The sequence below is a fragment of the Malassezia pachydermatis genome (genome assembly GCF_001278385.1).
Source record: "Malassezia pachydermatis strain CBS 1879 chromosome Unknown scaffold2, whole genome shotgun sequence".
Lineage (NCBI taxonomy): Eukaryota > Fungi > Basidiomycota > Malasseziomycetes > Malasseziales > Malasseziaceae > Malassezia > Malassezia pachydermatis.
Genome location: NW_017253139.1, coordinates 652,728 through 665,805, shown reverse-complemented (window position 1 = coordinate 665,805; position 13,078 = coordinate 652,728). Strand labels below are relative to the sequence as shown.

The window sequence follows — 13,078 nt, the reverse complement described above, 5'->3', positions numbered from 1 at the left end:
TCACGTGCCGCGAGCTCACGTGGCAGAAAGACTGGCAGAAGAAAAACCAAGCCGCAACGCCTCCATCGGTCGACGAGACGACTTGCTAGCATGTCGAGCCGATTCTTCCGTGCGATCTCTGACTCAGAGTCGGACTCTTCCTCCGAGGAAGAGGAGCTTTTGTCTGACGAGGAGCAGACGCAAACGAAGCGAAGCACTCGGAAGCTCGACGACAGCGACGATGACAGCGACGAGAGTGACGAAAGTGACAGTGACGACGACAGCGATGACAGCGATGATAATGCGCCGCAGCAGACTCGCAAGCCCATGTCGCGTTTCATGCGTGACGTATCGAGCGACAGTGAGAGCGAAGAGGAAGTGCGTAAGGTTATTAAGAGCGCGAAGGACAAGCGTCTCGACGAATTTGAGGCGGTTATCCACAACGTGGAAAACGCGCAGCGTATTGATGACTGGATCACCATTTCGAAGGGTACGTATAAGTTTGCTTTTAACATCCACAGAATTTGATGTGCTTCTTCGTTTGCGCGATCGTCAGCGTACTTTGAATGAGACGATCCCAGCGTCGTTTATCAAGTGCCTGTCTTCGTTGGAGACCTTCTTGGCCTCGTCTTTGGCGAACAAGGAGGCCGTGAAAAAGATGAAGGCGCCGAATGCTAAAGCGATGAACGGTATGAAGTCCAAGCTCAAGAAGGTCGTGAAGGACAATGAAGCGGCCGTGCAACAATACCGCGAAGACCCTGAGGGGTACGAGGCGAAATTGCAAGCTGCGCAGCAGGCCACAGCTGTGCCGGACATGCCAGTTATGCAGTCCAAACCTGAATCGGCACCTGTTGTGGCGCCTGTGCAGGAGACGGGTGAGGAGGGTGACTTCCAGACGGTGGGCAAGGATGGCAAGGCGACGATGACATCGGATGCTCTGTTCAAGGCCCTTGCTGCTGTGATGGAGGCCCGTGGTCGCAAGAGTACCGACCGTATCGAGCAGATTGCCACGCTATCCAAGCTGCAAGCCGCGGCGCAAACGCCATACCAGCGTATTCGCGTACTGTTGACATTGGTAGCCGCGCGCTTCGACTACAGCACGTCGGCGAACGCGTATATGCCTTTGGACATGTGGAACCAGGCCCGTGATGATCTGAACAAGCTCCTGGAAGTACTGTTTGAAAACCTCAGTTATGTGGTGCTCGAAGATACGGAGGACTACGATGACCAGGTGGAGCGCAAGCCGAACGAGAATGGCGAAGGTGCGTTTGTGCCTGTGCGTGGCAGTGTTGTGTCGTTCATTGATCGTCTGGAGGACGAGTTCACAAAGAGTCTGCAGCATATTGACCCCCACACGACCGAGTATGTCGAGCGCCTCGGCGATGAAAAGCGTCTATACCAGACGATCGTTCGTGGTCAGAGCTACTTTGAGAAGGTCCTGGCGCAGGAGTTGCCGGCTAACATTTCTGCTATGGTAGAAGACCCTCTTCGCCGTTGTGTGATGAGTCGCTTGGAGCACATTTACTCGAAGCAGGATGTGATTATTCTGGCGCTCGAGACGGCGAATTGCGAGGCCCAGCCCAACCTTCCTCCCTCGAAGATCACACCGACATTCGAGCAGGTGCGCGATCATCCCGATGGACCTATGCAGCTTGTGCACTCGCTCTGTGTGTACCTTTACCAACGGGCGGAAGAGTCCGGCGAGCGTCAGCGCACGCGTGCCATCTTGTGCCATGTCTACCACCACGCGCTGCACGCCGACTACTATGTGGCACGTGACCGTTTCCTCATGAGCCATTTGCAAGAGTCGATCCATTTGGCGGATGCCGAGACACAGATTTTGTACAACCGTGTGTTGGTTCAGTTGGGTCTGTGTGCCTTCCGTGTGGGCTTGATTCGTGAGTGCCACACAGCGTTGCAAGAGATCTTTGCGACCGGCCGGGTGAAGGAGCTTCTGGCGCAAGGTGTGTCAAAGGTCAGCTCGTACAATATGACGCCGGAGCAAGAGAAGCACGACCGTCAGCGCCAGCTTCCATTCCATATGCATATCAACTTGGAGCTGCTTGAGTGTGTGTACCTTGTGGCGAGCATGCTTCTGGAGGTGCCGAACATGGCGTGCGCTGGTTCAGACCCTGAGCTGCGTAAGAAGGTCATTTCGCGGCCGTTCCGCCGTATGATGGACTACACGGACCGTCTTGTGTTCTCCGGCCCACCTGAGAACACGCGTGACCATGTGATGCAGGCAAGCAAGGCGCTGCAGAACGGCGAGTGGAAGGCGTGCCAGGAGCTGATTGAGTCGATTAAGATTTGGAAGCTGATTCCCGACAAGGACGCTGTGTTGAAGCGTCTTGCGCAGCACATCCAGGAGGAGGGTCTGCGCACGTACCTGTTCAACTTTGCTTCCTTCTACGATTCCCTTTCTATTCAGCACTTGGCTGCCATGTTTGAACTGTCGGAGAGCACGGTGCGTTCGCTGGTGAGCCGTATGATCTGGAACGAGGAAGTCTCGGCCTCGCTCGACTCTGCCGAGTCGATGATTGTGTTCCGTCGCATTGAGCTGAACCGCGTACAGCAGCTCTCGATGGCACTTGCCGACCGTGCCAATGCGATGCTCGAGCAGAACGAATGGCTGCTGGACTCCAAGTCGGATGAATCGCGTTCTAGCGCCTCGGGCGACAGGCAGGGCAACGCAGACCGCCGCAAGGGCCGTGGCCGCCCACGCGGCCCGCAGCCTGCGCAGGCTGTGAGCCAAAAGGCCTGAGTGCCCTACGCTGTTTAGTAGTAGTAGTCCAAAAATATATAAAAAGCTACAGGGTATGCTTGAAGGTGTAGGGGGGTATGGTAGGTCACACTGTGCCGTCCCACGTCGAGCCCGACACAGACACAGATTCGCCCGTGGAGAGGGGCGAGGTATGGCCAGGCGATGTTTCGTACGGCAGAGCATAGTCGGACCAGGCCGTCGATGGCGGCAGGGGCTCACGCTGGACACGCTGCAGCAGTTCGTCGATATTGACAAAGTTGCTTTCGTCCAGGGCGAATTTCCGATGACGCCGGCTTTTGGTGTGCTCTTCAAAATCATCGTAACGGCACCGGCAATTTTCACAGTGGCCAGGTTTTTTCTCACGAGGCCGTTTAGGCCCTGTGCCTGTTCGCGCGACACTGTCCGTGCTCTGTGAGCGGCGGAGTTGTGAGCCACGTGGACCATCGAGCATGCCGAGCATACGCTGGACGACTGCGCCACGGCCGTCAGCCGCAGGGCGCTGCTCAGACACGGGTAGCTCGATGGGCGTATGTAGGCGCCGATGTAGATCCATGAGACGTCGATCTGGATGCATTGGTATCGATGCAGTGTGCTGGGATGTGATGTTCGTCGATGTGGTCGAAGCGACCGTTGAGGCCAGCGCAATGCTGTTGTCAGACGCCATGAGATTCGGCGTGCCAGGCATCCCGGGGGAGGGACACGCCTGCAAGAGATTCAGTGAGGCCGTGCGACGCAGCGATTGATGAGATGGCGGTGCCAGGGGCTGACGTGCCAAGCGCCGGCGTTCCTTGCTATCCATGTAGGAAAAAAGACCACGGCCTTCCATTTCGCCATGCAAAACAGGCCATGGCGTAGGTTTTCCTGGCACATCTTGTGCACTTCGATCGTACTCGGCAATCAGAATAGGCCGATGCTCGCCCGTAGCGTCAGTGACGAGGACATGGTACGATTGCTTGCCGAAATAATGCACATCGCTACGCATCGCCAATGGATCACGCTCCGTGGTACCATGCAGTTTTTCTTGCAGGAGCATCTCAGACAGCGCCTGACGTCCTGTGTTTGTCTCAGCAGGTGCATCGTCTGCTAGTAGGAGAGAGAGAATGTTTTGTAGTTTCTCCATGCGCCAGATCTTCATGCCAAAGTGCTGCGCCTTCGATAGAAGATCGTTCGCTGGGAGAGGCTGCGTCCATTCATCCATAGGATTCCTCTCTGAATGGAGAGGCAGATGCGCCGATGCTACAGGCATCACAATGCGCGGGGACGCGATCGACGAAGGCGCTGGGGGCTTGGGCGGTGTGTGGCCAGGATTGGCGGCAGGCCCTGTTTTTTTCGTGTCCTCCTCCCGCACGGACGGAACGGGACGTGTAGTTACAACATGCGTCACATTGCGTGAGAAGAACTCTTCCACACACGCGCCCAATTGGTGGATCTGAGCAGAGAAGGTACGTTTTTGCGCCTCATCCATCTCGTCCAAGTAGAACACAAACTTCGGGAAGGCACGGCCAAAGGCCACCTTCCATTGCCGCTGTGACTGGGCTTTTTGTTGCTCGCGTTGGTAACGCTCTTCTTGGCTTACACGCGTGGACTTGTCGATGCGCGTCGTCGACCGTGTCATGGGCGGTGTGGCCGCGCCTACCCGCGAGCCGGTCCCCTCCGCCGTGGCACGCCGCCCACTGGGATCCAGACCCGATCTCTGATAAAGCCTTGCGCGTTTTCCCGGTACAGAGTCGGGGACATTGCGTACATGCACACCATCCAACGGCACCGCTCGTTTCCGTGGCGGCGTGCCCATAACATCCTGTGCCTGCTTGGCTGGCGTACTTCCAGTATCGGCGCCAGGTGCTATACCGCCCTCTGGACCATATACATTCTTCACACGCAGCGGTAGCCGCGGAACAGTCCGCGGCAGACCCTGCGACATGATCGCGACCCTCCTCAGTGGCGCGCCAACTTCGCTGTTCGCAAAGCAACAACGGCCGACGTGAGGGACGCGACGCGCCTAGATATGGAGGTGTGTATTTCATACATGCAAGTGGAGCGCCACCACTGACACTCGTTGACCTGGTACGGCTCGACGCCATTCGCCTCTCACGCGTGTGGAGTCAACGCGCGTCAGCGGCGCTCGGGATGGCCAAGCGAAAGCGCCCCGCCTTTTATGCCGTACGCGCAGGACGTGTACCAGGCGTATATACCAGCTGGGACGAATGTGAGAAACAAGTCAAAGGGTTTTCCCTCGCACGGTTCAAGGGCTTTGCTTCGAGAGAAGAAGCGGAGCAATTTGTGCTGGGCGTCGAGTCGGCGGACGAAACACCGCCTGCTTCTACACAGACGGGGCCGGACAAATACATTCCGCCGCCAGAAAGCCAGGCGGACGAGCAGGAAGATGATCCTGACCCTGCGCTAGAAGAAGCGATGCAGGCTTGGAATGACGATAGCGATCCCGGGACTTTTCTGGACGTATACACAGACGGATCATCGCATGGCAATGGCCGTGGTAAAGCCTGTGCAGGCTATGGGATCTACTGGGCAGATACACGCTATACCCACTTAAATCGTGCTAAACGACTGCCTGGCAGCCCGCAAACCAACAATCGGGCCGAGCTCACCGCCATCTTGGAAGCCATCCGGCTCCATCCCCATCAAGCACAAACGTTGCGGATCTACACGGATAGTAGTTACGCTATCCGCGGCATCACGCAATGGATGCCTGGATGGGAGGCCAACGGCTGGAAAACCGTCACCAACAAGCCGGTGGAGAATCAGGATTTGTTCGTGCAGATCCGCGATGCAATGAAGCAATGTCGCCATCGTCCCGTGCTCGTTCATGTCAAGGGTCATGCGGGGAATCATGGAAACAGTATGGCCGATGCCCTGGCCAACCAAGGCGCAGATATGCCACCTGTGGACTCTGACGTCCCGATGATGGCCCCATTCGCACCTGCCAAACGTAGAAAAATAAATTGAATTCGTTACAATGCAAACACATGAGCTAGCTACCATCTATAATACGTCGTCACCACCTTGACTTTTTCTTGGCTGTATGCAAAAGAGAGCCTGGCCCAAACTGTTTTTACGACCACACGTCCAGCATCATGCGGTTACGCTCCTTGAGCAGCTTCAGCTCAGCACGGCCCAGCTCCTCGTCACCGCCCTTGGCCTGGCCAAGAATCTTGGAAAGCGTGCTCTCCACATCGTGGCACATACCCTTGCCCTCACCACAGATGTAAATGTAGGCACGCTTGTTGAGGATCGCATTGGCCAGCGCCTCTCGGTCCTCCCAAATAAGGTCCTGGACGTAGAGTTTCGAGCCGTCCGGCTTGAACACTTCACGCGAGAACGAGAGACGCAACTTCAGCTTGCCGTCCAGCTCTGCCGCATACTTGTCCCACTCATCGTGGTACAAGAAGTCTTCGTTACGACGACGGCAGCCATAGTACAGACGCAGATCAGACCAGTCCTGCAACGCATCCTCACCCAGCTTGGCCTTGGCCTTCCGCGCAGTCGCCACGCGCTCCTGCACAAACGAACGGAAAGGCGCCACACCCGTACCAGGGCCAATCATAATAATGGGCACCTTCGTCGACGTCGGCAGGCGGAATGTCGAGCGACGTACGTGAATCGGCACACGCAGCACCGTCTCATCCTGCTCACCCGTGCTCTTGTACTTGCCGCTAGGACCCTCCAGTTGGTAAAGAGGCGTACCATGACGCGGGTCCTCAAGCAGCGGCGTCTCACCATGACGCACCATGTTCACCGAACTCAAAAAGTTGGACGCCAGACCAAACACGTCCATCGTGGCCGATGGAGGTGTGTACCGCAGACCAACGACCGTGATATGGATACGGTCGGGCGACAGCTTCGGGCTGCTCGAGATCGAGTAGTAGCGCGGCGTCAAGCGCGGAATCGCTGAAATCACACGGTCAAACGACAAGTTCCACTTGGTCGTCTTGGCAATGTCATCGTCCAACAGCGAATCACCAGCCACCAGCTGAAGCACCTGGGCCACACGGTAGCCATGGTCCGCCACACGCTCCTTGAAATAGTCGCGGTCCTTGCCAATGCGCTCCAGCTCCTCGCGCGCAGCGTCGGACGGTGCAAATGGCGCAAAGGTAGCCAGCGCTTGACGCGACGCCAGTGCGTTGATGTCCAAATAGTAGCGCATCACAGCCTCGTACGTCGTCGGAATAGGGAAAGGCACCTTCGCCAGCGTCGGGTCCAAAGACTTGATGTGAATCACCTGGTCGCGCTTTTCCAACAGACCCAGTACCGCCAACGCACGATCCACCTGCGGCTCAGGGTTGCAGGGCCATACACCAAGATGATCACCGTGCTGGTACGACATACCCGTATCCTTAATGTCAAACTCCAAATGCGTGCAAGTACGCGACGCAACACCAGAAGCGAAAAGCTCATGCGACTCCATCACCTGCGATGGGTACGGGTTCCGTGCATCGTGATTGCCGACCATACCGCTCAGGCCACGCGGGTGGTACTCACCATGGTAGACACGTTCCGGGACCTCGTCCAGTTCCGTCACCACATAGTCTGATACATCGCCCGTAGCACCCTCCTCCAGACCAAGCGTCGAGGCAAGCGCCTCAAACATGCCGTCCTTCCAGGCCAAGTAGTCCTCTTCCAAGCCCTTCTCATCGTCGCCCTCGCCACGCTCACCGATACGGTGCGCACCGAGCTGCTGCAAGCGGTCATCCAGTTGGCGAATCGTCTCGTTAAAGTATTCGTATGTGCGGTTGCCAAGACCAAAGGCGACATAGTGCAGATTTTCCAGTGTTGATCCATTCGTGAAAGCCACATCGGACGACTTAAGGAACTCCATCATTGGCACGGCGTTGTCTGTCGGCTCACCCTCACCATAGGTAGCCATGACAAACACCACAGCACAGTCTTCCGGAACCAAGTCCAACTTGTCCATCTCTTCTGATTCAGGATCGATGACCAGCGGCGAAGTGCCATAACGAGCCTTGGCCTCACGCGCGATACGGATCGCATATTCTTCCGCCGTACCCGTTTGCGAGCCGTAAAAAATCACAAGACGTTTTTTCTGCGCCTGCAAACGATCGACAAAGTTCGTGGCACTCTCACCCTCGTCCGGCACAAAGACATCCTCTTCCTTGGTGCCGGACAGACGGCTCTTCAGAAAGAAGACACTAGCGAGACCGACCAGCAGTGCCACAATCCATAATGTAATACCTGCCATACTTGCGTCGGAATGGGTGGGGAGGCGTGTCTAGCAAGCACACCGATCAAAAATGGAAAAGCAAAGGAACGAAAATCTTTTTTTTTTTTTCTGGCGAGGTGTTTCACTCGCTGCTTGCTTCTACCGAGGGCACTTTGCCGAACAGGGGGTGAAAAACCACGTCATTTCGTGTCGTTGACTAAACGGTGCGGCCCCTGCGTACCCCTGGAGGTGGAGGCGATCCACTTGACCATGACGTCGAAGGCAGCGTCCTCCTCCGAGGCAGGGGGGAGCCGGACACCACGGGCTCATCCGCTTGTACGTGGCGCACAGTCTTCTTCATCGGTATTGGTCAATAGTTGTCAGGTATGGCATAGACAAGCTTCTAACGACTAGCGGGGAAACCCGGTCCTCCAGCATATTAAAGGTGTCAGCTGGGAATTCGCTGATATTGTGCCTGATTACCAAGTCGGCGTCACCAGTGGCGTCTTATTTTTAAGGTACGGCGTGATTCACTCACCAAAGCTTGCGGTACCATCGCCTTCATCCCGAGTACATACATACCCGCATTCAGCGCCTCGCGCACATGTATACCCTCCGCATACTACTAGTCGTCTGTGATGTGGTACGTCCTTCCTGATCTGACGCAAGACCGATCATCAGCAGGCCATACGTGAGCTTACCAAAATCGCACTCATTCACCAAATGACATTGATGGTCGCCTGGACGTACGTATGCTATACGCACGCACTCAATTCTGCAGCGCTGAAGAGGCTGGTCGCTACTTGGAGATGTACAAAGCGTTTGAGCAAAAACCCCCGGATTTGATCCGGACCAAAGTGGGAAACTCGTACATGAGCGTCTTGCAATCGGTGCTTACCAATGTACGGCGTGTGAATAAAACAGACGTGCTTACCATGTCAACGAAATACAAGGTACGAACGAGCGTGCACCTGACCCACAAGTCCTTTGCAACGATGGTGCAGCAAACATCCGACCAGCTAGTTATGTTACCTGGAATGGGAGATACCAAAGCGAAAAACCTGGCACGAGCGTTTCGTGAACCGTTCCTATTACAAGAGACCACGGCGCCGCCCAAGCCCGCGTTGCCCCCCGCATCGAAGGAGCATCGCCGTGAGGAGCCGATTACCTTCGATAGCTTACCGGACAACTTTGAGTCTCTACCAGAAGAAGAACAACTCCGCATCGCCATGCAACTTAGCATGGAGTAATGTAGATCCATTCATACATGCATTTTATAGTACAAGCAATACCTATCGAAAAACCCTTCATGAGGACAAAAGGAGCACACCGTTGACGCAGCCGTCATTTTCAGGGTTGTTCGTGATCTGCGCGTATTTACCCCAAACCACTTTACCACCAGCCGTGACCATACCAAGGTCAGACACGTTCACTTCAATGATGGTACCCTTGGTAAGCACACCAAGCTGCGTGTACATCGGCGATTGTGGATTCTTCTTAACACCAATAATAGGAAGCTGGAACGTTGCTTTCAGATCCGGGTGGGTAATGTGCGCCTTCTTGAAACGCAAGCCCATGGGGCGAATGAAACGCTCCAATTTAGGCGGCTTACGCGTGAAGTTGTCACCCACAAACGTAGCCTTGGTCACCATACGTTTCCAGCCGTTCTGCTTACGCTTACCAGTCTTGACCACCTTGAACGCTTCGTCCTCAGCAATACCACGTACTTGCGGAAGAGGCACAGAGTAGCGCGCAGCCTTATCTTTGCGTCGCTCCTTCACAGCACTAGATAGAGCCTTAGCGTCCTTCTGTCCCTCACGGTCAAGCAGATACGCCGGCAACGCCGTGTCAGGATTGCTGGGTGCGGTGGACTTCTTGACGTCACGTTCCTCGTGCTGCTTGATCGTCTTCTTCATCTGCACCTTTTCAGCACGACGCTTCTTGTTAAGCATCTTGGCCTTCAAACCAATGGTCTTCTGGGCCACAGCAGAAGCCCTGTGAGCACTACGAGCCTCACGCTTGCGCATGCGCTCCTCATGATCGAGACGGCGACCATGGCGCTTGATGTGCTCCTCAATGTACTCGTTCTGAGGCATGATAAGAGGAGGGCGCAGATGAGAAAGTGGCGAAACTTTTTTTTTTGCTCTGCAGGATCCGTGCCCTGTTGATTAGTCATCATCCAAACCCATCACGTCCGTCGCGTTGCATGGCCGTGTTGGAGTACGACCATGTCAACAGATTGGATCTCAGCATTTGGCACAGGAGGGCTTCCTGGTGAGCCTTCCTTGATGGAAGGTTTGTAGTATATTTTCGTTTAACATGTAACAGAGCTTGACATCAATTTGCCTCATGTTTGGGACAAATCCTTGGCTGTCCTGAATCCCTTTCACAAGTTTTCTCCCGATCACCCAAAGGATGCCCATATGATGGACGACACAGATCTAGCCGGGCCCCTTTTGTTTTGTTTTGTATTCGGAATGTTACTTCTTTTGGTACGTCGACGATGTAAGCTTATCCTCAGTCGGGCAAGTCGCAGTTTGGCTATGTCTATGGTGTGGGCTTAATGGGTGTGATTTCCATCTACCTCATTCTCAACCTCATGTCGGACGGTGGTATTGACGCCTCGCGTGTGACTAGTGTGCTTGGATACTGCCTTCTTCCTCTGTGCTTACTGACGATCATCAATGTCTTCATTAAACTCAAGTACGTTGCTCTCTTCTTTTAACCTGTAGTGGCACCCTTGGCCTGATCATTTCGCCATTGTTTATATTGTGGTGTTGCACGTCAGCGTCTGGTATTTTTGTGTCCATCTTAAACATGCATAACCAGCGATTTCTAGTTGCTTACCCAGTGGGTTTGTTTTATGCATGCTTTGCGCTGTTGAGTGTATTTGATGCGGGCGCGAAATAACGAACTACGCTGATAGACTATACCCTTGAATAGACTTGAATCATTAACAGCGTTCAAATACACGATCTTCGGTTAGGTATACCAAATACGTACACAAATCCGGCAGGTTAGCCACCTTAAGCATAGCATCCTCGGGCATAGATTTCGGCACGACGATTCGGCCACGTATGTTGGACATATGCGCGAACCAAACATGCTGGATGGTCCATGTCTCTTCCTCTTGAGCTTCATCTGGGATCGTCAAATGGTAGGTACCACAGCTGGCGGGCACATGAGCGTACGCCAGTTCACGGCACATTGTATAAAAGCAGCCTTTTTCATTGTCCCAGTCTACCTGGGGCCCCAGACGAAAGAAGAAGGTGGGAAGACGTTCTAGAGCGAGTCCGAAACGACCATGATTGGGAAGGAGCGTTGGAATAGCATGGACGAGCCCAGTTGTTGGATCAATTTCAATACCGAAATAGTCTTGCAGCATATCTGCACGACGTAGAATGGTCCGACAGATGCGCTGGATAACATCCTCACGGGGAATACCGATCGCCTTTTTTTGCTCCTCATCATCCTCCATATCATACCCAAGACCCACAAGGTCCGAAAGAAGGGTCGGTGGATCCAACTGCACGGTGATATAAGCGCCAAACTGGCGCAGGGCAAGCTGGTAGCAAAACTCTTCAACTAGAATGCCGTGGTGCACCAAATACAGCTGCGTTCCATATTGTATAAGACTTAGGCCTTTTTTCAAGTCTACAACGCCCACAAAAGAATGATTTTGAAGCATAGTCGTACGATGAGGATCGGCATCTGTGTCCAACTCGCGCCGTAATTCAAGGATACTGGTCAGTTCACACGCTGATTCTGGAATTGCATCTGACCCATCTACGCGTGATACAGTTGCTTTTTTTGGTGTAACCAACATAGCATCCAAGGACTGATCCTTGTGATCTACACGCACAAGATGCCGAGGATCATACCGTTCAGACGATTGTGAACGGAGGATTTGAACTGTATTGTCAGATACCTCTTTGCCCATGGGCGCCTTGTTCGTAGAGTATACACGACATGAACTGTGACTGGAGAGAATGTCTTGGGCCTTGGTAGTAATGAGCTCAAAAATGTCCTCCTCATCTAGGAAATGAACTTCCTGCTTAGTCGGATGTACATTGACGTCAATGCGAGTAGGATCAATAGTAATATGTACATAGATCCATGGATGACGTCCTTTCGGTAAGAATAAAGCATACATTGACTCCAAAGCGCGTTTTAAACTAGGACTTTCCACAAGACGATCATTGATGAAGCATATGAAAACGGCTTTCTTCGAGATCCAATTGGCATTACTCATCCAACCTTCAGCACGGAGGCCGAGCGCGTCTTCTTCGATGGGGGGTATATGAAGAAGATCTCTGGCCAACGTCGACCCATATACAACTTTAATCACATCTAAGGTAGACAAGGAAGACCGGCTTGGTGTATTCAAATCGAGGGCAGCAACGTCAGCTTTCTTGCAGGAAAAGCCTACGCCTCTGGCACCGAAATGAAGTGCATATTTGGACATGACATCAAGAATACGATTGTATTCTTCAGAATTGGATTTGAATGCCTTTCTTCTTTGTGGTGCATTGAAAAAGAGATCTTGGACAGTGATCGACGTTCCATCTGTCCCAGCGCAAGGTGTAGGATCCGATTGCAATGCCCCTGCAAAATAGGCAGCCCTATGTGTCAGAGCTTCACAACGTACTTATAGGCGCATGCATCCTTTCTTATCTTGGTCACTACCTGGACTGAGGCAGATACATAGCTGATGCTGGCTAATGCTTCTCCACGAAAGCCAAAGGTCGTCATGTGGGAAAGATCCTCAAACTGGCGTAGCTTGGACGTGGCAAACCTTTCGCACAGAAGAGGTAAATCATCTTTTTGTATACCACATCCATTGTCTTGGATTTGCAGTAGTTTCATGCCGCCCTCTTTGCATATCACTTTGATCTGTGTTGCGCCAGCATCCAAGCTGTTCTCCAGTAACTCTTTCAATGCGTTGGATGGGCGTTGAATGATCAGAGATATAAGATACAATAAAGAACATACCTCTCCAGCCGCTATTCGATTGATCACATCGGGATGCAGTCGCTCGATTGACGGACGTGCTTCTCTACCGGACGCCGTGTCGCTACACGCTTCCTCCATCGCGAGAGCCAACGCGGTGTGTGGAGGTGGTAGAAGCGCGTTGTGGGCCATCGATGTTGTACACACCTACA

The 13,078-nt window shown here is 53.6% G+C and overlaps 7 protein-coding genes across 7 annotated transcripts; 3 read left to right on the top strand and 4 right to left on the bottom strand.

The window, feature by feature from the left end:
• Positions 1–90: 90 nt before the first annotated feature.
• On the top strand, positions 91–2,740 carry Malapachy_2374 (eukaryotic translation initiation factor 3 subunit 8; the record flags this gene model as incomplete). Its single annotated transcript, XM_018136865.1, has 2 exons — positions 91–469; positions 501–2,740. 2 exons carry the CDS (start codon positions 91–93, stop codon positions 2,738–2,740), a joined length of 2,619 nt encoding a protein of 872 aa, XP_017993375.1.
• Positions 2,741–2,825: 85 nt separating this feature from the next.
• Positions 2,826–4,661, bottom strand: Malapachy_2395 (hsk1-interacting molecule 1; the record flags this gene model as incomplete). Its single annotated transcript, XM_018136885.1, has 1 exon — positions 2,826–4,661. The coding sequence occupies one exon, from the start codon at positions 4,659–4,661 to the stop codon at positions 2,826–2,828; it is 1,836 nt and encodes a 611-aa protein (XP_017993260.1).
• Positions 4,662–4,867: 206 nt separating this feature from the next.
• Malapachy_2387 (ribonuclease h1) lies at positions 4,868–5,704 on the top strand (the record flags this gene model as incomplete). The annotated part of the gene is made up of 1 exon (XM_018136877.1): positions 4,868–5,704. One exon carries the CDS (start codon positions 4,868–4,870, stop codon positions 5,702–5,704), a length of 837 nt encoding a protein of 278 aa, XP_017993206.1.
• Positions 5,705–5,810: 106 nt separating this feature from the next.
• On the bottom strand, positions 5,811–7,955 carry Malapachy_2359 (cytochrome p450 oxidoreductase; the record flags this gene model as incomplete). The annotated part of the gene is made up of 1 exon (XM_018136850.1): positions 5,811–7,955. One exon carries the CDS (start codon positions 7,953–7,955, stop codon positions 5,811–5,813), a length of 2,145 nt encoding a protein of 714 aa, XP_017992762.1.
• A 1,268-nt stretch (positions 7,956–9,223) lies between these two features.
• Malapachy_2358 (tgf beta-inducible nuclear protein 1) lies at positions 9,224–10,012 on the bottom strand (the record flags this gene model as incomplete). The annotated part of the gene is made up of 1 exon (XM_018136849.1): positions 9,224–10,012. One exon carries the CDS (start codon positions 10,010–10,012, stop codon positions 9,224–9,226), a length of 789 nt encoding a protein of 262 aa, XP_017992763.1.
• A 132-nt stretch (positions 10,013–10,144) lies between these two features.
• Malapachy_2380 (yip1-domain-containing protein) lies at positions 10,145–10,826 on the top strand (the record flags this gene model as incomplete). The annotated part of the gene is made up of 4 exons (XM_018136871.1): positions 10,145–10,211; positions 10,245–10,408; positions 10,438–10,619; positions 10,649–10,826. The coding sequence occupies 4 exons, from the start codon at positions 10,145–10,147 to the stop codon at positions 10,824–10,826; spliced, it is 591 nt and encodes a 196-aa protein (XP_017993207.1).
• A 43-nt stretch (positions 10,827–10,869) lies between these two features.
• On the bottom strand, positions 10,870–13,007 carry Malapachy_2389 (dna mismatch repair protein; the record flags this gene model as incomplete). Its single annotated transcript, XM_018136879.1, has 2 exons — positions 10,870–12,538; positions 12,565–13,007. The coding sequence occupies 2 exons, from the start codon at positions 13,005–13,007 to the stop codon at positions 10,870–10,872; spliced, it is 2,112 nt and encodes a 703-aa protein (XP_017993202.1).
• Positions 13,008–13,078: the final 71 nt, after the last annotated feature.